This window comes from Bufo bufo, chromosome 4 (genome assembly GCF_905171765.1).
Source record: "Bufo bufo chromosome 4, aBufBuf1.1, whole genome shotgun sequence".
Lineage (NCBI taxonomy): Eukaryota > Metazoa > Chordata > Amphibia > Anura > Bufonidae > Bufo > Bufo bufo.
In genome coordinates this window covers 361,969,061-361,994,272 of record NC_053392.1, presented here as the reverse complement: position 1 = coordinate 361,994,272, position 25,212 = coordinate 361,969,061, and the positions used below count along the sequence as shown (strand labels likewise).

General features: G+C 41.1%; 1 protein-coding gene across 4 annotated transcripts in view; it reads right to left on the bottom strand.

Annotated features, from left to right (window-relative positions):
- Positions 1-6,015: 6,015 nt before the first annotated feature.
- Positions 6,016-25,212, bottom strand: part of RNF217 (ring finger protein 217) — an 87,696-nt gene continuing 68,499 nt past the window's right edge. The window contains exons 3-8 of one of the 4 annotated variants that reach the window (XR_005778402.1): positions 24,365-24,529; positions 17,724-17,925; positions 16,830-16,901; positions 11,894-11,963; positions 11,431-11,571; positions 6,016-8,405 (exon numbers count right to left, since the gene is read on the bottom strand). Coding sequence is in view for 3 of the 4 variants with exons in the window: in XM_040429092.1 (XP_040285026.1) it covers positions 8,362-8,405; positions 11,904-11,963; positions 16,830-16,901; positions 17,724-17,925; positions 24,365-24,529 (543 nt within the window). In the remaining variant the exon portion in view is untranslated. Of the gene's footprint in view, positions 11,572-11,893; positions 11,964-16,829; positions 16,902-17,723; positions 17,926-24,364; positions 24,530-25,212 lie in introns of all 4 variants that reach the window. The other 3 variants (XM_040429093.1, XM_040429094.1, XM_040429092.1) reach the window with 3 other exon arrangements.

Here is a 25,212-nt window from a genome sequence, read left to right as displayed (position 1 = left end):
ACTATAGTGTGCAAGCACGGCCACTGCTGATGGATTGCAGGGTGGTCTGTAACCATGGAAACGAGCAGTGTATAATGTGATGGAAAAATGAATCCAGCCAGTAAAGAAAGCAAAATGGATAATAATAATACATTAGTAAGTGCCTTGTATTAACTTTCTCCATAATAAATACCACTTGCTGAAATGAGACAACCTCTTTAACAGTACCATTATTTTTGTCTAGGCCAGTTTCATTAGTGTGTTTTATAATTTATTCTGTTGAACCACAATTCAAAAGTAATGTCTGATTTTCAGTAAATTTGTATTTATTACTACTTTGGTCAGTTTCAAGTTATTTCAGTGACCATTGTGGGTTTTTCTTTTAACGGAAGAGTGTATGAACATGGGACCAACACAGATGCCTTCAGCTGTCAAGTGCACATGAACCTAGCTGACCTGTTGCATGCCTGGAATAAATACAGTCAGGTCCATAAATATTGGGACATCGACACAATTCTAACATTTTTGGCTCTATACACCACCACAATGGATTTGAAATGAAACAAACAAGATGTGCTTTAACTGCAGACTGTCAGCTTTAATTTTAGGGTATTTACATCCAAATCAGGTGAACGGTGTGGGAATTACAACAGTTTGCATATGTGCCTCCCACTTGTTCAGGGACTAAAAGTAATGGGACAAAATAATAATCATAAATCAAACTTTCGCTTTTTAATACTTGGATGCAAATCCTTTGCAGTCAATTACAGCCTGAAGTCTGGAACGCATAGACATCACCAGACGCTGGGTATCATCCCTGGTGATGCTCTGTTAGGCCTCTACTGCAACTGTCTTCAGTTCCTGCTTGTTCTTGGGGCATTATCCCTTCAGTTTTGTCTTCAGCAAGTGAAATGCATGCTCAATCGGATTCAGTTCAGGTGATTGACTTGGCCATTGCATAACATTCCACTTCTTTCCCTTAAAAAACTCTTTGGTTGCTTTTGCAGTATGCTTTGGGTCATTGTCCATCTGCACTGTGAAGCGCCGTCCAATGAGTTCTGAAGCATTTGGCTGAATATGAGCAGATAATATTGCCCGAAACACTTCAGAATTCATCCTGTTGCTTTTGTCAGCAGTCACATCATCAATAAATACAAGAGAACCGGTTCCATTGGCAGCCATACATGCCCACGCCATGACACTACCACCACCATGCTTCACTGATGAGGTGGTATGCTTAGGATCATGAGCAGTTCCTTTCCTTCTCCATACTATTCTCTTCCCATCACTCTGGTACAAGTTGATCTTGGTCTCATCTGTCCATAGGATGTTGTTCCAGAACTGTGAAGGCTTTTTTAGATGTCGTTTGGCAAACTCTAATCTGGCCTTCCTGTTTTTGAGGCTCACCAATGGTTTACATCTTGTGGTGAACCCTCTGTATTCACTCTGGTGAAGCCTTCTCTTGATTGTTGACTTTGACACACATACACCTACCTCCTGTAGAGTGTTCTTGATCTGGCCAACTGTTGTGAAGGGTGTTTTCTTCGCCAGGGAAAAAAACAGTTGTTTTCCGTGGTCTTCTGGGTCTTTTGGTGTTGCTGAGATGACAGATGAGTTCCTTCTTTTTAAGAATGTTCCAAACAGTTGTTTTGGCCACGCCTAATGTTTTGCTATCTCTCTGATGGGTTTGTTTTGTTTTTTCAGCCTAATGATGGCTTGCTTCACTGATAGTGACAGCTCTTTGGATCTCATCTTGAGAGTTGACAGCAACAGATTCCAAATGCAAATGGCACACTTGAAATGAACTCTGGACCTTTTATCTGCTCATTGTAATTGGGATAATGAGGGAACAACACACACCTGGCCATGGAACAGCTGAGAAGCCAATTGTCCCATTACTTTTGGTCCCTTAACAAGTGGGAGGCACATATGCAAACTGTTGTAATTCCTACACCGTTCTCCTGATTTGGATGTAAATACCCTCAAATTAAAGCTGACAGTCTGCAATTAAAGCATATTTTGTTCGTTTGATTTCAAATCCATTGTGGTGGTGTATAGAGCCAAAAATTTTAGAATTGTGTCGATGTCCTAATATTTATGGACCTGACTGTACGTCTATTCGAAGATTAAAAAAAAAAGAAATAATATAAGGGCAGACTAGATGGACCAGGTGGTCTTTTTCTGTGGTCAATTTTCTATATTTCTAATAGGCCCAACATCATGGTATGAGAAACATGCTCATATCATGACTTTTTGCATCACCATGCTTTACTGTCTTCACAGTGTACTTTGGCTTGAATTCAGTGCTTGGGGTCATCTGACAAACTGTCTGCAGCCCAAAAAGAACAATTTTGCTTTCATCAGTGAAAATGTTGTGTAATTTTCTTTTTAGGCCAGTCAATGTATTCCTTTGCAAATTTTGACCTATTCAGGACATGTATTATTTTATTTCCCCAACAACGGGACTCTGATGAGAGTTCTTGCTGGTAACCTGGCAAGAAGCATCTTCTGATTATAGCAGTACTTCAGATCTTCTTTGATATTTCTGGAGGTAATCATTGGCTGAGCCTTTGCCATTTTGGCTATTCTTTGATCCATTCGAACAGTAGTTCCCCACTTCCTTCTGCGTCTTTCAGGTTTTGGTTGCCACTTCAAGGTGTCTGAGGTCATTTTAGCTGAGCAGCCTATTTACTGCATTTTTGTAACTTTCTCCCTCTCCAACTTTTTAATCAACGTACAGTATATTCTTCATTAGAACAATGTCTGGAACAACCTATTTTCCCCAGTATTTCAAAAGGAAATGCACTATAACCAACATGTGCAACATTTATCACCCTCCTACCTTAAAAGGGGTATTCCAGTTAGATTAAGTTTAGTTATCCCCTATCCACAGGATACAGGTTAACTATTAGATCGTTGGGTCCCTACTGCTGGGAACCCCCACAATCATGAGAACGGGTGCCCCGTATCCCCCCTGAAGTAAATGGAGCAGCAGGTCGCATACGTGTGTGGCTGCTCGATTCATTTCTATGGGAGTTCCGGAAATAGTCAAAAGAGATCCTTTATCCAGTATATTGGGCAGACTAGATGGGCCAAATGGTTCTTATCTGCCGACACATTCTATGTTTCTATGGGTTGCTTCTAGCTCATGTGGCTGCAATAGGGACACTAAAGGTGGTTGCGTTACAACTATTTGACTGTGACCTTAGTGTGTGTCTTCACCCTCTTAGGTTACCTGCACACGGGTGCAGGTATATGAACAGAAAATCCTCACGGAATTCCATGCTATTTTCTGTGCATTCATGCACCAAAATCTGCATGTGTTACTTGCAGTTTTTGGCACTGATTTTATGCATATTTTCCCCAGATCTCATTCTTGCATTAAAAGGGGAGAGATGTGCACCAAAAAAAAAAAAAAAAGAATTGACATGCTGCGTATTTCAAAATCCACAAAGCAGGTCAATTTCAGCACAGAGAAAAAAAAGTGTTCATAAGATTTGTCTAATTTAATATATTTTGCTGGTACTGTATACGCTGTGGTTTTGCTGCACGAGAATCTGCAACATGCGCAGGTAGCTTTACAAGCACATAGCTTTGAAATGCGATGCAAAAGTCTTGTGATATAATTCATGCTATTTGTGAATTCTGACCTGCAAGGACTTAAAGAGCCCCTTTCAGCATGATCAACCCTATTAAACCAGGCATACTGCCTGGTAGGCTTGACCATGTTGATTAAAATTATACATTTTTTTGTCTGTGTGCTAAACAGCTGCAGGGATATCTGCATTTTTATTTATATGCAAATGAGCAAGATGGAGCACCAGGGCCGAGGCGGAATCCTTGGAGTACTGCTTTTGTAACACTGCTATGCTCTGAACACTCCTCCCTCCACTTGATTGACAGGGCTAGACAGCTGTATCCCTAGCATGTACATATCATATACACCATTATAGCCTTACCATGTTGAGAATAGAGGTTTTATATGCTTAGAAAGCGAATACATATTACCGGTTTATTCACAGGCACGTCCACTATTCTCAAAATGATAAGGCTATAGCATGGAGGTAAGTGGTCACCTTTGCAAGTAGATGTCCCAGGTTCAAGTCCCGGGAGAACGGCTATATTTTTTTTCTCCCTCACTTAACCTATATAACATATTGCTGGTTTCTTTATAATCATATATTGTGCCTTTGAAGAAACCAGTAATATGTATTAGCTTTCTAAGCATAGAAAACCATTATTCTAATGGTAAGGCTATAGTAAGTAGCGTATATGATATGTATATGCTAGGACACAGCCCTATATGCTCCCTCCCCCTATATGCTCTGTGGGGAGTGTGTAGAGCACAAGGGTGTTATAAAAGCAGTGCTCCTAGGATTCAGCCCTGCCCCCTGGTACTCCAACTCGATCATTTACATATGAATAGAAAAACACAGCTGCAATTTTTTAACATACAGACAAAAGAAAGGTATAGTTTTAATCGGAATGATCAACCCTACCAGGCAGTATTCCTGGGTTAATAGGGTTGAGAGGTCTCTACAGTGCTTAGGAGTGGATTACCAAAAAGCAAATTAGAAATACATATTTTTATAAAAAATCTTAACTTTACATAAAAAATGAAAGTTTTATTTTAAATGTAAGTATATATGGTACAATGATTTCAGTTCTGACATAATAACAAACAGGACAGCATAGGAGTATAAAAAAATGTTTATTTCTAAAACATTACCAAGCCCATCTGTTTATTCCAATGACAAGTCACTTATCTGTACGTTTAGCATTTTATCTTGTAACAAGATGGCATGTTAATTTTCACCTACTGGAAACTTGTATCATGTCTGATCAACCTGCTATACCAGTCAGAACAACTGGGAACATTCTGGGCATAACTAACAGGAAAACAACTGATTCAGAAAATAAGGCACTAAAGTATATTTAAACTAGTATGCAACCACTGTGTATATGCATATACTTGCAGTATATACTGTGCACACATCCATATGACACAGCACCAAATGGAAGCCTATGGAACGATGTTTATCTTCACCTAGAAGCCATGTTTAAGTCATGTGCAATTAAAACGTGTTTCTTAAAGTGCAGCTTGTACATTATCATTAAATAAGTTACATTAAAATGATGGTGTGTGTAATGCCAAACATAAATATAAAATTACAGTACAAGAGACACAGTCACCCGATTACCCCGTAATGCTAAAGTACAGAAACAAGAAAAAAAAAAACCTCTAGGTTTGAGAGAAACCAAGAGAACCAAATTATATTCTTTGCAGACATCTTACTTTTCGGCCTCACAGCTAACATAACAAAGTTCTATAAAATAAAAATAATTAATGACTACAACAGTATCAGAGTATTTTACAAAAACTGTCTGTGAGAGTGAAATTACTAAGATTGTACTGAGCACAAAACAAAAGAAGAACCCAAAAGAGTAAAAAAAAAAAAAAAGATAAAATAAAAAACACACTATAATCACTTATTATTATCAACCAAATAAGACGCACATCAAAACAATTGAGGTGATCTGTACTCAACTGTATCAGACTTATAAATGGAATAAATAAAAATGCAGTGTACTTTAGAGGGGTATTAAACTAAAGGAACAATTGGCCATAAAAACTAAGCCATACTGGTTGTCAGGCTTAAAGGGCATCTGTCCGCAGATTTGTACGTATGAAACTGGCTGACCTGTTGCGTTTGGCAACTGAAGGATTCTGTGTTGGTCTCATGTTCATATGTGCCTGCATTGCTGAGAAAAATATTTTTTTTATATATGCAAATGAGCCTCTAAGAGCAACGGGGGCATTGTTGTGACTCCTAGAGGCTCAGCTCTCTCTGAAACTACCTCTCCACTTTGTTGACAGGGCCAGGCAGTAAAAATGTCATCACACCTGGCCTGGTCAGAGTGTAGAGGGTGCGGCAGTTGCAGAGAGAGCAGAGCCTCTAGGTGTAACGGCAACGCCCCCGTTGCTCCTAGAGGCTAGTTTGCATATATTAAAACATTTTTCTCAGCAATGTGAGCACATATGAAGCTGGGACCAACACAGATGCCTTCAGCTGCCAAGTGCACATGCAAGCCATAGGTACAAATCCACTGACAGATGCCCTTTAAGAATTAGCTTCTCAGAAACTGGCTAGGTTCACATCCCTGTTAGGCCTCTTTCACACGTTAGTGAATCACGGATGCGTGCTGTTCGTCTTCTCTGTGGACAGCACATGTACCTACCAATTTTAATGCATTTATTGACACGTAAATGGAAAAACAACAGAGACATACTCTGAAGTCTATGGGTGGGTGAAAACCATCCATGTTGTCTGTGTTTTTCACGAACCATTGGCTGAAGATGCTCAGGTAACTCGTTTTCAGCCTAGCAGTGTACGTGGAATACAGATGAAACACGAAAGGCAAAAAACAGACACATGGACATCTTCACAGACCATCTTGTCACTGATGTCATCGCAGACGTGTGAAAGAGGCCTTAGGGTGCCTTTACATGTGGCAGATTTTGATGCAGAAATCTCCGAAAACCAGTTCCATTCATCTAAATGGGGTTGGTTTGGCGTAAAGCGCTTGGATTTCAGATGAATGGAACCGATTCTCAGTTGCAACAAAATCTGCGGCAGGTGAAGGCACCCTTAGTGGCGTACACAAAACAAACAAAAAGCAGTGCATGCTGTGCTGTTTTGTCTGGTAAACCCAATGAGTCCTTCAGACACCCTTCATTTCTGTCATATGGCACTTTTTTCTTTAATTTTTATGTCCCTAGGATGGAACAGAAAAACTGAAAAAGTATGTGTCCTATACTTGGCCCCAAAAAGCAGTTCACTAATTCATTGAAGTCAATGGGTGCACAAAAAAAAAAATAAGAAAAAAAAAGCAACACGGTCGTCATCTGTATTTAGCAGATACTCGTTTTGAGGATTGCGAAATACATACAGTTGTGTGCATGTGGCTTTAGACACTGAAGGAAGATCTTGCATGGGAAGGAAATAGTCTAATAAAGTTAGGAGTTCTGAAAAAACAAGAAGAGGTGATGCCAGGATTTATGGCACTTGATTGCGGAGGCCAGTGATTGGCTGCAGTACGGCACATCATTGCTGGCAGCCTGTAAACAAAGACCATAGGGCGCCACCAGAGCATGTGCAATGATAGGTGGGGTATTAATGAGGCAAGTATTGTTTTATCATTTAAGGACATGTGCTTTTTTATTTTATTTTTGTCTTGGACAACTCCTTTAGAGGGAACCTGCCGTCAACATTACGCTGACCTCACTGAGGGCAGCATAAAGTGGTGGCAGACACACTGATTACACTGGTGTGTCATTCATGAGCTCAAAGTAAGTTGTTAATCATCACAGCCCCGGCCTGGAAAAGAGTAACAGTTGCCTAAGAAGAGTCATGGTTGTTCATGAGCTCCTCCTCTCCCCACCCACCCGCTGATGATTGGCAATTCTCTCCTAGGGAGAAAACTAAGACTGCCAATCATCAATAGGTGGGCGGGATCTCACAGATAAGTGTGACTCTTCTTCAGGCAGCCATGGCTCTTCACCAGGCCCGGGCTGCATTAATTACTATGCTGGTTCTCAGCAACCACTTGTAGCTCATGAGTGACACACCACTGAAATCAGAATGTCTGTCGCTACTTTATGCTGCCCTCAGAGAGGTCAGCATAAAGTTGATGACAGGTTCCCTTCAAATTATCCGCACTGCTCTAAATATATTTTTACTGTCACAATCAATACAGCTATAAGACTCAAGAGACAGCTGCAGTGAACTTACACTCCCTGCACCTACCCTAGAGGTTAGAAATTGGGGTCCCGCCTTTACAGTAGTCTAAAGTTTGACATTATGTACAAAAAAAAAAACGGCTGCTGAGAATTTGATTTTCCCACAACAGTACTGCTCCCTGTTCCAATATCTGTCTGCAGCTGTAGTAATTCATTGTGTGAATCGGGGGTACACACTGCCCAAATCAAATGTGAGCGTCATAAAAATGTATTCATCAAGTAAAATAGCAGAATGTTATTTATTTGGCGTATATCTAATGCTGGAAACAAACCGTTAATCATTGTCCCAATGGTCAAGAACATTACAATGACCTTGAGTGTGAAAAGTATCAGTGCAATACACTTCACTGTACTGAGTGAATTACTTGCTAGAACAAACATACACGTTCACCGAACACAATCTCACCGACAGCAGGGAAGGGATGTACAGAAACAATAAGGCAAGGTATTTCTAAGCGGTCTGAGACACGTATATACATTCTGGCCCCTGAATGCACAGATACTTAAGAAACGCTGAAAACATATTATCCAAGGCTCTCACTTCAGTACAATCCATACATGACGGCTTTTATGGCTTCTGACTAGGACTGAGACTCTGGACAAGGCATTATACCAGCCTGAACATCTGTAAAGGCAAAAATCAGTAAATCAAAATCACTATTTGGCAAAATGGCTTTCAAATGGCATCGTCAACATAGTAGTCTTCAAAAATGTGTGACATCTTGAGAGTCCCATGCATTCTTTTCCCATTTAGAATAATGTAAGGAGGAATAGAACACATTTTTTGATTACCGATCTGGAAGTTGGGATAAGGTTACAGAAAATGAGGACATGTAGGATTCTTGTGTGACAAGACCTCGTACAGCAACAAATAGTGTCCAGTTACATTACTAGACAGTTTAGCCACCTTAAATTTATGCGATGAATGTATCAAGTACTTAGGCTGATGGTCCAGAGAAACCCAAATATCTAATGCATTATTTTTATTTATTTTTTAAAGGGGTTAGAGTGGCATAGGAAAAAAATAATCAAACGATTATGTAACCCAGTGATTGCCGAGTGGTCATGAGACCGGAAGTAGAGACTGTCGGGGTAGCCAGAAAGCATGAAAACAGGAGTGGCTGGAGTTGGGCTTTTTTTTATATATTTTTTTAATGTTTAAGGAGCTGGTCAACCCCTTAACTGTGGAATGATTGCTAGTGCCAGATGGATTGGTTACTATATCTCAGAATTCACTGATCTATCCAGAGATTTTATTTAACAGTGGTCTCTAACAAATTATGCCCAGAACAAAAAAGCAACCCGTTCTGTTGGTGAACTGGTTAAGATTGCCAGACTGGATAAAGCTGGCAGGGAGGAGACATTACTTCAAATAACCATGTTTTAACAGTTGCTTGTGGAAGAGTTAGCCGTGTTCACATCTCCGGCAGGAAGTTCCAGCAGAGAGCAACCTGCCGAATTTCTCTGGATCCGGCATTGCCAGATATTATAGTTTACAGCCAGATTCCAATTGACTGTAATGAGGTGTGGCAGTGATCCGGGTTTCGGCCAGACAAAAACCATTGCATGCAACAGTTTTTGGTCCAGCCGGCATTTGTGCCGAATCAGCTCGCCGGAGATGTGAACGCAGCTTTACTTGAAGCACAGGACCTGCACGAGAAGAAGGTAGGTTCAACTCCTGTCAGTTAAGAAAGGGAAACTAGGAATACAGCAGACATGTGCTCACCAAAACTGGACAGATGAAGACTGAAGTAGTCACAAACAAGGTGACTCACAAGGCATCGTTCATCCCCAAACTAGTTTCATGAACATGACTGAGTTCAGAGTGGACTAGCCAGTCACCACATCTCAATCCGGTAGAGCACTTTTTACATATGGGCGGAATGGGAGATTTGTGTAGCTAATAAATCTGCAGCAACTGTGTGGTCCCACTATGACAACATTGACCAGAATTTCTAAAAAAAAAAAAAAAAAATAGTTTTGGAGGACAAATCCTATTCAATATAAAGCTTACCTAATAAAGTCACTGAGTGTACATTAGCGTGATTTTATGACAAATCCTCCTTTAAAGGGGTATTCTGGTTATAACAAATTATCCCCCCCATCTCTGGCGCTCCCATATTCAACCATGATATTTATACAGTCAATAGAAGTTCTGCGTTCTTGTATCATTATGACATCTTGTCCTGAAAATGCCCACTGGTGGAGGATCACGTGATCTGTCCATATGCAACCTTCATTGAAATGCACTCTCGATGCAAAAAGTTTCCTGGGTGTACAAAGGACCTGCACAAGTGCAGATAATAGCTTTGTGGCAAGGCAAGGGGTGTGGCGTAAATGACAAGAAATCAGAACGTCTAATGAATGGATATTAGTAGGTCAGTCATATTGCCATTTTTAAATACATAAAGCAGCCAAGCCAACCCTTTTTCAAGAAAAGATAAAGAGTAATAGTCATTCATCTTCTGTCCACCTCACATAGACAACACTTCACTGGGATTGTAGGCACTACAGCAGACCTAGTCTATAAATTTAGGGGTTTACAAATATAGGTGTACACCATGTGCAAAAGGTGTTCATTGGCAAAATGAAAACCATGCAGTTCATTTTGGCATTTCTCTTCTTGGCAAACTAGGAAGGTCTTCTATAAAATATAAAATTTGATAATCCCACAAGCAGAAACAGAACCCAGTTCCCTTCCAACTTACAAAATCTTAATCACTCCTTAGGCAGCTGTAAATAGATATTAGATATACGGTACTATAGCTATAAAACAATGCACATTACTTCTTTATAATCCTGGTTACTAAAGACAGTTTATATTTAGTTTAGTGTATGAGCAGGTTTCTGATCATTTGGAGAAAGGCTACAGAAAGGGAATCCATTGGAAGGTTTGGGAGATGCCACCTTCCCCTCAAAAGATATATTACAAACTTTAATATAGTCACAAGTACTACTCATTTATGCAAGTAAAAATATATAACAACAAGTAGCTTGGAAGGGTATAGGGAATAAGTGTCTCATTTGTGGGAGTCATCTCCAGCAGTCCCATTAGGAATGACAGCCACTCCTTTCATTTGGGGAACTCAGGACCACTGTTCTCAAAACCTCTAATAAACCAATCAAAGCTGTGTAATGGAGAGAACTCAATGTACATTTTTAGTTTTTACACTCTAGACCGTGGCTGAACAGAAGATCTTACTTGTTGCTGAAGAGGAATTGTACTTGACATCGCTTCTATAAGTGGTCTTTATACTACTCAAGAGATTGCAACCAAGGTCTAAAAGAAGCTAGAATACATGCCATTTTGTGGCAGAACATTGCTGTATAGATGAATACAAGCAGCTGACAATCCTTTATATTAGTGTTATATCAAATAGTTACTGCATCACACTGTATTCCCTTAGAAGATGTTAAAGGAAAGAAATGTTGCTTTAACAGGAGCTACGCAGCTTAACTTTGAGAAGATACACAGAGAAGAAAAAAAAAAAAGCTGATAGTTGAACCCTGGAAAAAACAAAAAACAAAAAATAAATAAAATAAAACTTAAATCTCTATGCAAGCTCATAATGCCAGAATATGAGAAATCTCAAAAACCACATCTTTTTTGTACACACTCTGTGCGTAATGTAAGAGTTCTCGTTACCCACTTTGCTCTGTACTGCACTTGGTAAAACTTTCCAACATTTATAAATCAGGGTTTCTTTAAGTAGGCCAGCTCTGTAACAAAGGCTTAGGAACAAACACAGGCTGCTCAAGCCTTCAAGTTCTGATCAGAATAATTTGATTGTCTAAAAAAAAAAAAAATATATGGAATCTGGTCTACACTTCTATGAAGGGAATGGCAATTCAAATAAGTGTTCCAAAATAAAAATAAAAATACAAATATCACAAATAAAAAAAGCAGCAATTCTGGGCATATCCAGCTGGGAGTGCACCGTTATCAGGTGGCATCATGGTCTGCCTTTGGGGGCTGTTTAGAATATTGAAGTAACGGTAGTCTACTGTCCATGTTCAAAGTTTAATTGACAAAGGTGGTAATATTCTCCGGTACACAGCAATTTTTGGCCCCCAGAGGACTTTTTCAAGCTTCAGGAAGTTCTCCACTCTTACCACGGCATACCAGTCCAAGTTCTTTTCCGTTTCTTTTTACAAAGGCAATAGATAGGCAGTCCAAATAACCCTAGGAGAAACAATAAAATAGACAGCACCGCATTATAATGTATTTCCTAAATGGAAGAGTGGCTGTCAAGTAACTTGATACTGATAGCCTGTCCTCAGGACCCTACAGAAGTTCTGCACCAGACAGCTCTGTCCATTGTGTAGTAGATGGAGGTGGTTACTGTAGAGCTGCTCCTATTCACTTCTATGTGAGCAGTTCTGCATTAACCATCTGTGTCCACTACACAATGGATGGAGCAGAGTGGTTCCAGCACTGGAGCTACTGCAGAACAGCAGAATGTTGGACCCCCACCGATCAGCATAAAAGTAATGGACAACCCCTTTGATACCATAATAAAAATAAGCCAATGCTGGCCATTACACAGTGAACCACTTTCTAAACTCCTCAATATCAGATCGGCGGGGGTCTGACTCTCGACCCCCCGCCAATCAGCTGTTTGACGAGACTGCAGCACTCCTATGAGCTCTGCATTCTCTTCACTGTTTACCTGCTCACAGCCGACACTGCAGCGGCGAGCAGCGTAATTACAGTTCCTCTGTCCCATTCACTTGAATACCACGGCAGTGGCTCCTTCTTATTCAAGTGAATGGGATGGAGGAGCTATAATTACACTGCTCGCCACTGCAATGTCCATGGCGGGCAGGTAACCAGAGAAAAGAATACAGAGCTCATACCTGCGCTGCGGTGTCTTCGAACAGCTGATCGTGCTGAGAGTCCGATCACTGCCAATTTGATATTGGCAGGATTGGTTATCAATATCGGAAACTGGAAAACGCCTTTAAGGGCTGCCTGTAAGAGACAGCGTGTTACTTGTTACTCAGTACATCCCAGAGAGATGTAGACTAATCCCAATCAGCCAATTAAAATACATTGCATACTCCCTTCACCAACCTACTATATCAGTAATGCTACCCTTCAGTGTTAAAATAAAACATATCCTTGTCTTTACATGAACTTATTTCACTAGGAGAATCACTGTCCAAAGATGCTTTTCACATACTTTCATAACACAGTGGGGCAGTTTTACTTAGGGTACTTTCACACTTGCGGCAGAGGATTCCGGCAGGCAGTTCCGTCGCCGGAACTGCCTGCCGGATCCGGCAACTCGGACGCAAATGGATGGCATTTGTCAGACGGATCCGGATCCGTCTGACAAATGCATTGAAATATCGGATCCGTCTCTCCGGATCCAGTATTAATTTTTTTCACAGATTTAAAAGGTCTGTGCATGCGCGGACCGGAAGAACGGATCCGTCACTAATACATTTCAATGGAAATTAATGCCGGATCCAGCATTCCCGTAAGTGTTCAGGATTTTTGGCCAGAGAGAAAACTGCAGCATGCTGCAGTATTTTCTCCGGCCAAAAAACATAAGAGGTACTGAACTGATGCATTCTGAGCGGAATGCTCTCCGTACATAATGCATTAGGATAAAACTGATCAGTTCTTTTCCGGCATTGAGCCCCTGTGACGGAACTCAATACCGGAAAAGAAAAACGCTAGTGTGAAAGTACCCTAATCCTACAAAAGGCATAAATTTACGACAGGTTCTCGAGACATGCATCAGATTTAGCACAGTGCCATATACTGGAAGATAAAAATCAGGTGCATGGCTAACATTTGTTAAAAAACTAATATTATGTGATACAGTATTAATTGGTACTTAATGTAAAGTGATATGCCGCCGCCCCCCCCCCCCCAAAAAAAAAAAGTCTATATAGGATTACATGAAAAGACAGAAGGATCTGAGCAAGCTTTCATCCACAGAAGATCTGTAGGTAGTTCTCCAAGTTGTCTGGAACAACCTCCTTACCACGTTCCTTCAAAAACTATGTCCAAGTGTACAGTCGTGGCCAAAAGTTTTGAGAATTACATAAATATTGGAAAAGTTGCTGCTTAAGTTTTTATAATAGCAATTTGCATATACTCCAGAATGTTATGAAGAGTGATCAGATGAATTGCATAGTCCTTCTTTGCCATGAAAATTTACTTAATCCCAAAAAAACCTTTCCACTGCATTTCATTGCTATCATTAAAGGACCTGCTGAGATCATTTCAGTAATCGTCTTGTTAACTCGGGTGAGAATGTTGACGAGCACAAGGCTGGAGATCATTATGTCAGGCTGATTGGGTTAAAATGGCAGACTTGACATGTTAAAAGGAGGGTGATGCTTGAAATCATTGTTCTTCCATTGTTAACCATGGTGACCTGCACAGAAATGAGTGCAGCCATCATTGCGTTGCATAAAAATGGCTTCACAGGCAAGGATATTGTGGCTACTAAGATTGCACCTCAATCAACAATTTATAGGATCATCAAGAACTTCCAGGAAAGAGGTTCAATTCTTGTTAAGAAGGCTTCAGGGCGTCCAAGAAAGTCCAGCAAGCGCCAGGATAGTCTCCTAAAGAGGATTCAGCTGCGGGATCGGAGTGCCACCAGTGCAGAGCTTGCTCAGGAATGGCAGCAGGCAGGTGTCAGCGCATCTGCACGCACAGAGAGGCGAAGACTTTTGGAAGATGGCCTGGTGTCAAGAAGGGCAGCAAAGAAGCCACTTCTCTCCAAAAAAAACATCAGGGACAGATTGATCTTCTGCAGAAAGTATGGTGAATGGACTGCTGAGGACTGGGGCAAAGTCATATTCTCCGATGAAGCCTCTTTCCGATTGTTTGGGGCATCTGGAAAAAGGCTTGTCCGGAGAAGAAAAAGTGAGCGCTACCATCAGTCCTGTGTCATGCCAACAGTAAAGCATCCTGAGACCATTCATGTGTGGGGTTGCTTCTCATCCAAGGGAGTGGGCTCACTCACAATTTTGCCCAAAAACACAGCCATGAATAAAGAATGGTACCAAAACACCCTCCAACAGCAACTTCTTCCAACAATCCAACAACAGTTTGGTGAAAAACAATGCATTTTCCAGCACGATGGAGCACCGTGCCATAAGGCAAAAGTGATAACTAAGTGGCTCGGGGACCAAAACGTTGACATTTTGGGTCCATGGCCTGGAAACTCCCTAGATCTTAATCCCATTGAGAACTTGTGCTCAATCCTCAAGAGGCGGGTGGACAAACAAAAACCCGCTAATTCTGACAAACTCCAAGAAGTGATTATGAAAGAATGGGTTGCTATCAGTCAGGAATTGGCCCAGAAGTTGATTGAGAGCATGCGCAGTCGAATTGCAGAGGTCCTGAAAAAGAAGGGCCAACACTGCAAATACTGACTCTTTGCATAAATGTCATGTAATTGTCTATAAAAGCCTTTGAAACTTATGAAGTGCGTGTAATTATATTTTACTACATCACAGAAACAACTGAAACAAAGATCTAAAAGCAGTTTAGCAGCAAACTTTGTGAAAACTAATATTTGTGTCATTCTCAAAACTTTTGGTCACGACTGTACCTGGAAGAACTGATGTGTTTTGAAGGCAAAGGGTGGTTACACCGAATACTGATTTGATTGATTTAGATTTCTCTTTTTCTTTATTCACTTTGCATTTTGTTAATTGATGAAAATAAACTATACCACACCTGCTTAAAATGTTTGCACTTTACTGTACATCGTGTGGATATGTTCACTTAACTTCTTTTACTAACAAAGGATTTACTGGATGTCACATAGGGTACATCCTGGATTTTCGACATTAAATACATAAAAGGCATTGGAAAGGATTTGTGTGTTAGATGTGGATTTCTGTCTATCCCCCATCTGTATGAGCTTGTATACGGTCTGCAGGAGGATGCACAGCAGGTGTCCCAGATTACGTCCGAAGAGAGCAGACGGCTACATGTGTTCAGCTGCCAGCGGGCAAAGCTGAAAATAACTGCATGCCAGTTGTAGAGAGAAAATGTTTTAATTATTCTAAGGAATAAGCCACCCATTTAAAATGAAAATGTAATGAGCAAGATTCAGCTTGGTTTATGGTCTGATATTGTCATATATTTTATTACATGTCTCATGTTTAATATTTCATGAGCATAACTGTCTTGATAGGATGGGATTGGCTGGTACTTACCGTAGAGGACTTTCTGCAGTCTGCTATGGAAGCATTGAATTGCTGCTGGCATATACTGCTATATGGTATATATGTCCCTGAACTTTTTACTGTTTTACCAGATAAGACTGTGTTTAGTGGTTGTAGGCTGGGAGAGTGTAAAGACAGTACCTACAGGAGAGGCGGCAGGGCACAGATATAAAGAGCGTCATTCGTACCACTAAGTGGTATGTCGGGGAAAACTGCTGTATGGTGTAAGCTGCACAACAACGTGGCACACGAAAAACTCCCTGTTGTAACTGGCGCTGCTGATTGCGTGTTCACAAATTGTGGTACGTACTAAAAGCCAAATGTTCTTCTACTGACACCAACGGTAAGGATATCTGGAGCCCTCCGACATATGGCATTAGAACGACAGGATTTTTCCTTTCATATCTACCATACTATATTCACGCAACCATGATGTTTAGGTCAGTGTTTGCACAAACCACATTAGAACCGACCACTGGATTACTCAGTAGTACTTGCCTTCTACAGCATGGATGCCCAAACTGTGGCCCTCCAGCCGTTGCAAAATTACAACTCCCAGCATGCCTGGACAGCCTACAGGTACTAGGGCATGCTGGGAGTTGTAGTTTTGCAACACCTGGAGGGCCGCAGGTTGAGCATCCCTGTTCTAGAGAATAGTCCCCTATTGCACAAATGGACTGATAAGTGAACGAAATACATTGCACATACTATTTAGTCCAAGGTAGAAAATCTCAGGGACCAGGTGGTACCATGCCTATGGATTTAATTTCAGCACCTAACTTGCTTTATTTCTATGTTGGCTTCTAGTGAAGTCGCTGTAAGTTCTTATTGTAGGAACGGTTCTTACCTATTACAACTGCAAGAGCCCCCAATGCCAGGCCAATGACTAGGAGGAAGGGTGCAATAAGTAGCTTCCCAGCTAAAAAAAGAAAAAAAGAAAAGAGGTCATCATTTTATAGAATAACAGCAGCCATAGAGATTTGTAAGGGGACTCTCAGTGTAACAAATGCACTGCAGATGGCAGTCCAGGATTGGTTCCACATTCACATATATGGCTGTATAAAGTCATGTTTCACACAACGATGATGCAAATCTCAGGCATTAATCAAACCCTTACATCAGGAGGCTGCAGCATATGGAATCGTGGGAGCCATACTTACGAAGGGGAAAATCTATAGCTCCATTACATAGCTATCTTCAGAGTGTGGTCTGCCTTTTTAGACGAAAATATCTGCCTTACGCCTAATTTAGGCGACAGTAATTAATGTATATGCTATCCGGACTGCACCCACATCAGTGGGTCACACAGACCCATTAAAGTAAATGATGCAATCCACATTTTATTTTTTTGGCACAGACCAACTTGAACCATATTGTTCTTTTTCTGTCCAAAACTCATTCAACTGAACGGTTCTGGGAAGAAAACCAGATGCACCCTGATGCAATACGAAAGTCCAGATACATCCGTGCTTTGTTTGCAGAAGTCAGAATGGCCGTCTAAATTTGGCCCCAACGTTGGGTCACAACACTTTAATCATAGCGTAGACACTGTAGTTGAATAATTTTAATTGCACATTATGTAGTTACTATGCTATCCTTCATGTGATCTTGTGTAACTGGTTTTGCCGCTATAGACCAGGGTGTCTTTGTCCCATCTCAAGATTTGATCTTTCAGAGGTCTTCTGATGTCTTGAAACTGTGTTGCCATGCAAATAAAATGCCTAGTGATTCATGCACTCACCACAAACAGAGCCTCGCACTAATCTCCTTACATGCGGTCTCTCGGGGAGGTAGCGGTATTTGCATCCAAATATACTGAGGTTTGATGTGTGATCACCAAAGAAGCGCAGCTGGCGGTACCTCTCCCCACAACGGTAGCAGAAATTAGTGTTACACTGGGAACAGGACATATGATCGCATCCTTCTGTTCTCTGAATGTGGACCTGTAAGGTGAAAGGGAAAAATATACTCAAAGTAAGAGGCCAGGGTCTATATCAAATTTAGAAGAATATTGTATGTGTCAAATCTCATTTTTCCAAGTGATATTGTCTTGTGGAAATACAGACGGTAGTTAAGACTACAGGTGGAGCTTAATGAGGGCGTGCGAGCTGACAAACTCTTCTGTATAAGGATTTGTATGAAGACTAAAAAAAATAAATAAGAGGGACTAATTTGGGCAACTTGCAACTGAAAGTTACAGTTCTGTCTGGGATTTTACAGCAGAGGTATGGTGATTCTATGGACCCATTTTTCTTCATTGGCGCCAATGTAAAAACACAAAAAACAAAAAGTTGCACAGTATTTGGAAAAAAAAAAAGATGCTGAACTACCCAAGGTGGCCAGCAGAGGGGGCGTCTGCCCCATTAATATTTGTGCAATATTTTGTATGCTTGTACATTACACACAGACACATAGTACAACATAAAATAGATACGATAATGTTGGTTTAAACAGAACCATGGTTAAAATAATCATGATACCTCATTTTATAGGTCCAGTATAGAAAATATTTGTCACTTTGACTGTGATTAATGATGAGGCCACAGCAGAAAAAGATTTCACAATACATTACTTTATGAAAGGGTGAGCGTCCTTCATTCTATCCATATGGACATCCCTTTAAGCTGCCCTGATTTAAAGAGCAACCAAATCCTTTCAAATAGCATCAAGATGCCTATTAACAAATGGCAAACAGAGGTCTGAACTAATATGAATGATTATGCATGGAGAAAACATTCCCCACACATGAATGAATATAAGACGAATAGCTGTAATAGAAGACTGGGGTGGCCATACCCATGACCGGTGATATCCACCTATGCTTCATGTGCAATGTGGCTAAGAGCTCACTGGTGGCAGATCTGTTTTGGGAAAAGTGAAGTAGTATTTTTATCCATGTTGGAAATCCCTGAGATATCTCAGACACTGATGGAATGATGGAAGTGTTCGTTAAAATTATAAGGGGTTGTCCCATGAAAAATATTCTACACTTTTCAAACCAGCACCAGTACTTTTATTAAAGAGAACCTGTCATCAACTTTATGCCGACCTCACTGAGGGCAACATCAAATAGTGACAGAAATGCTGATGTCAGCGATGTGTCAGTCATGAGCTAATAGTAAGTGGTTCCTGAGAACCAGCATCATTATCATTGCAGCCCAGGCCTGGAGAAGAGTCAGATCTACCTGAGAAGAGTCATGGTTATCCATAATCTCCTGCTCTCCTGCCCATCTGCTGATGATTGGCAGTTCTCTCCTAGAGAACTAGGTAGAAGGTGGTCAGTCATCAGCAGGTGGGCTGGAGAGCAGGACTTCATGAATAACCAGGACTCTTCTCAGGTGGCCGGGACTCTTTTCCTGGCCCAGTCTGCAATGATTGGGATGTTGGTTCTCGGCAACCACTTACGTTTTACTGTTAAGTGACAGATCGCAGAAATCAACTCGCCTGTCTCTACTTTATACTGATGTTAGTATGGACAGCATAAAGGTGATGACAGATTCCCTTTAATTGCATGTTATTAAAAATAACCAATGAGTTATTCAATAAAATGCGTCTGAATAGTGCCACCTGCTGTTTCTTCTTTTTTTCTCCATCCACCTCAGAAACATCACTGAGGTGGTCACACATGCTCAGTTTCAATCCTTCAACTGTCACCACTCAGATCCATTGTTAAAAGCTGTGACAGTTACATGGAGAAAGCTGCAGGAGAAAAAGACATGCGTGCCCCCTGAGTAAAAGACATGCGTGCCCCCTGAGTAAAAGGCACTCCCACGAGCTGCCAGCCTGATGAGAATCTAGCAGAGCGATTGAATCGGGTCAGGATCTATGTAAGGTACAGGGCTAATTTTAGCTGTGTTAGAGATGTCATGTACTATATGAGGTCTGATTTCCATTTTTGTATTAATCATGGCATAGCCCATTTAACTAGTAACCCATTCCAGAGTTATATAGATCAAACAAGCCTTGTGTGTAGCTCCAGTGCTATTATATCATGCCATGGGAATTTGATGTATATTATCATTTGCCACATTTAACACAAAATAAATGGACAATCATAGCGGATAAACTAAGGAGCAACTAACAAAATGGCAAACACCCGCCATTCTGAAAAAACAGAATATATACACAGACCTTCAGCCTCAGAGCAGTCATCTGAAGAGCTGTGTAATATAGACAGGATGTTTAATCACCCGTCACAGAACTTAATCTGATCGCAATCTCCAACTGTTCCACAATACAGGGTATCCCATTATCCCACTGCTTATCCCACCCACAGCTGTAATCCCTCCACTAATCCGGATTATACTGAAGGTGACAGGGAAAATTTACTGGCTTGGTTTCAAGAGTTTCTACTACACTGAATATAATAGTGGCTTGGCCCCAGGGTACAGCAAGGGAGCCCGCAGTTCCCCTTCATTAAGAAAAGGACATGATATATATAAACTAGGATGTGCAGACTATAAAATTTTGTGACGGTGCTGAAGATATAGGGCAGCTGGACTGGACTGGGCATTAGCGTCGGGGACAGCAGAAGCCGCCCAGCGAAGTGAATATTGATGAGCTGGGCGGCGCTTCAAAACGGCGGTTGGGGGCGGCTGGCTGGGTAGAAGTCAAGCTGAAACGCCGTCCCTTGGGCAGAAAGAGGAGCGATTACATCAGGTTATAAAACATGAGTTTACTGTATTTATAAAGGTGGACAGGGGTTATATTTATATGTTTTTAATACAGAAGACCTGTGCAGTCATATATATAGCTAATTATGCTTATTGGGCCTGTCAGTGTCCCTTTAAAGAGGTGAGTGCAATTGACTCTCTATATCCATATGTATGATAACTTCAGTTTTTTTTATTTTGTTTTTTTTTAACTACATGTGTGGATCCAAATATTTCAGCCCACTTGGATTCTGGATAAAAAAAATGTTTCTGGGCCAATTATGCCAGCATGGTGGTGCCAGGTTACTTATCTATACTCCTTACAGGTGTTTTTTATTTTTTTTTTATAACTATATACCTTTGTTTTTACCTTTTGTATTTGTTCGCTGCTTAATGTAAAGAGATTTGAAAAAAATAAATAAAAATTAAGTGACGGTTGTCTTCTGTTGATTCTAAAAACAAAATTCTCCTTCCCAACCCTCTCTAAACACCATGGAGAAGTGATAACAGCGTGTTTATACCTGCGTGTGTTCAGACGGCACAGGAACAGTGACTAGGGGTGCCCGGCACACGCCAATCAGATGGCCGTTGAGCATTCTTGCCTCAGGGAATGTGAAACAGTAAACTTACTTGACTTTTGTCAACTCAGAGGTGTTGCTGAAACAAAAGCTTCAACCTCACATGGCCTGGCTACTGTCAGTCTTGTCCTTCAAAGTCGAGCAGACCACATATGGAGGGCACAGAGGACACAATAGACTGGTACATCTCACAGTGGAGCCCAGTGTTCTCCAGCGACGGCCGATTATTGTAATGTGAGAGGAGATCATTGTTTGTGAAAGATTGTCCCAGTTAAATAAACTCTGGCTACAAAGCTTGCCTTTGCTGCAGTGGAGCGTCAATTATTAATGCCCGAATTACATTTGTGAGAACACAAGCTCCAAAACCACGTTGCTGACAAAGGGGAACAGAGTGAACTCTTCTACCATCACCTTGTGAGATCAGTTAGATGTGTAAGGATGTGGCGTTTCTGCATCACAGCATCTCAGCTGAAAGCAAAGGTAAATGCATCCATTATTTCTGAGCGTTCCCGTTTCACCTCACTGACCCAAAGAGGAAACCACAATTTCATTTTTCCAGAGCTTACTTAGGCCTCTGGATGGATGCAGAGCGTGATGCGTCTTGAAGAGGTCGTCTTGCAAGACCATTACTTTTGTGAAGAAACCTGCAGTTTTATTGGAAAGTGCAGTCAACTATGCTTACCAACAGGAAACTCCTACCATATGTACAGTCTATAGAGGTCTATGGACACAACAGACATATACCCTAAACGCGCAAAGTGGAAAAACAAGACAGTAAGGGCGAGTTTACATCACAGTTTAGCTTTCCGTTCTTCTGATCTGAGGAAAACTGATTTGTTATTTTGAGCGTCAGTGATAATTCCATGTCACTTCCATCAGAGATCAAGCAAAAAAGTAACAGAAACGCCGCATACTGAGGCTGCACATCCAATTATAAAAAGAAATACCATAGTTTATTAGTATACACAAAACCCCAAAAAATGGACCCCTGAGGAAGCCAGCCAGTTTGACCTGGCGATACACGTGGGGCGTATTATCCGCACACCATGATCACCTGTGCCCTTATTCGATGAGTATTTTGCACTGTCTTTGATGCTATATTTATGAATTGTATGTTTTCTTGGCAGTCTCATTTATGTTCCTATATTGAACTTGGCGTTTGTGGATATGTTACTGATCCAAACACAATGTTGTAATTGTATACAATGGTTTTTGTTTTTTGGGTTTTGTGTATACTAATAAACTATTTATTTTTAGAATTGGATGTGGAGCCTCAGTGTGCAGTGTTTGGTACTTTTTTGCTTGGTCACGTGTTGATGCCGTGGTTTGCACTCCATTGAATGTGGTGTGCCCCCTTACTTCAGTTTTTTTTTTGCTTCCATCAGAGATCAGCTATTTCTAAAGCAAACTGATCATAACTGATGCTCAAACTAACAAATCCGTTTCTTTCTTTTTCTCAGATCAGAAGAACGGAAAGCTTAAGGGTCCATTCACACGTCCGTAAGTGTTTTGCGGATCCACAAAACATGGACACCGGCTATAATAGAAAATGCCTAATCTGGTCTGCAATTGCGGACAAGAATAGGACATGTTCTATTTTTTTCGGGAACGGAATTGCGGACCCGGAATTCCGGATTCGGGCAGCACATAGTTCGGCTCCATAGAAATGAATGGGTCCACAATTCCGTTCCGGAAAATGCGGAACAGAATTGCGGACGTGTGAATGGAGCCTAACGGTGATGTGAACTCAGCCTAAAGCAGATTTATGAATACTAAAACAATGTACACAGATGTAACACAGTGGCTGACGCTGGAGGATAGGTGGTGTAAACTTAGACAAGACACTAAGGGTCCATTCACACATCAGTGTGCGTTTTGCAGATCCACAAAACACAGACAGCAGCAATGTGCGTTCCGCATTTTGTGGACCGCACATTGCCTGCACTAAGAGAATATGCCTATTCTTATCCGCTATTGCGGACAAGAATAGGACATGTTCCATTTTTTTCAGGATTGGAATTGCGGACCCGGAAGCGCGGGTCCGCAATTCCGGATCGGGGCCCATAGAAATGGACGGGTCCGCAATTCCGTTCCGCAAAATGCAGAATGGAATTTCGGATGTGTGAATGGAGCCTAAAAGGTGCACCAAAATTTCTTTAAGGTTGCCTTCACATGATGCAGATTTTGTTGTAGAATTTTCCGCAACTGAAAATTTGTTCCATTCACCTGGATGGGGCTTGCAGAAATCCATGTGCTTGCCGCCCCATTCAAATGAACAGCACTGATTTTCAGTCGCAGAAAATTCTGCAACAAAATCTGCAGCATGTGAAGGCACCCCAAGCCAGAATCGTGGGCCAAAATTCTGGACCATTTTTCTGATGCAGATTATTTCATCTTCAGCACATCTCCTTTGCCGGTAGGCCATGCCCATTTTTCTGATAAGCCAAGCCCTTTGTTGGATGAGTCATTAAAAAGTGCCTAAATGTGTCTAAACATTTCATACGGTGCACTGCAAAGCATGGATGCCCGTTTTTGGAAGCAATTTGATTAGTAAATCATCCCCAATGTTTTCCAATCCAGTCCTCAAGGAACCTCAACAGGTCACATCTCCAGGATTTCTCATACAATAACCATGTTACTACCTTAGTGAATCTAATTAAGTCATTGGTGAAGTATTAAAGAAACCCTCAGTAGATGACCTGCTGAGGTTCCTGTAGGGCTGGATTTACTGCTCTGCAGAACTAGCAGTGTCATATAAAAGGTGAAACTTGAATATCGTGCAAAAGTCCATTTATTTCAGTAATGCAACTTAAAAGGAATTGCATTAATGCATCTTAAAATTAGGTTCAATATTCTAGGCTCAAAGTGTCTCACTCTAAATTAATCCATACCCCCTAAGCAAAGGGTACCTCAAAATTGTGACTTTGGGGTTTCATAAGCTGTAAGCCATAATCATCCAAATTATAACAAATAAAGGCTTGAAATATCTCGCTTTGCATGTAATAAGCCTATCACATATGTTAGTTTCACCTTTTAAGTTGCATTACTGAAATAAATGAACTTTGCACGATATTCTAATTTTTCGAGTGTCACCCGTAGTAGTCTGACCAAGTGCTTGGCATTTGATATCCTTAAAACAGCCAGAAACTCACCTTGCACCTGGGACACTTCTGAGCATTCCTCTGCCCATACTCAATCTCATTGGCCCAGTGACGCAAAAGCTTGTCTCCTTTCTTGTACTCCCTGCAGTTAACGCCTTCATGCCAGGGAGAATGGCACTTAAAACACCATACAAATTGGCAAGATGGACACTGAATCTATAAGCAGAAAAAACAACAAAAAACTATTACTTAGGAGTAGACGTGTAGTCGTTTGTTACGGTCTCAAATCAAGTCATCCAATAAGGGGGGCCAGATAATACTTGACTATATATTCATAATTAAATACAAATTAGACTACTTTCACACTGGCGTTTTGGCTTTCCATTTCTGAGATCCGTTCAGGGCTCTCACAAGCGGTCCAAAACGGATCAGTTTTGCCCTAATGCATTCTGAATGGATGAGGATCCGCTCAGAATGCATCAGTTTGCCTCCATTCCGCTCTGGAGGCTGCTTGCAGTGTTTTGGTGTCAGTCTGACGAAACTGAGCCAAACGTTTTCCATGACACAATATGGCACAATAGAAAACGGATCCGTCCTCCATTGACTTTCAATGGTGTTCAAGACTGATCCGTCTTTGCTATGTTAAAGATAATACAAACAGATCCGTTCTGAACAGATGCACACGGTTGTATTATCCAAATGCGAGTGTGAAAGTAGCCTTACGGTACTTTCACACATGCGGCAGAGGATTCCGGCAGGCAGTTCCGGACGCGAACGGATGCATTTGTCAGATGGATCCAGATGCAGATCCGTCTGACAAATGCATTGCAATACCGGATCCGTCTCTCCAGTTGTCATCCGGAAAAACGGATCCGGTATTTATCTTTTTCACATTTTTA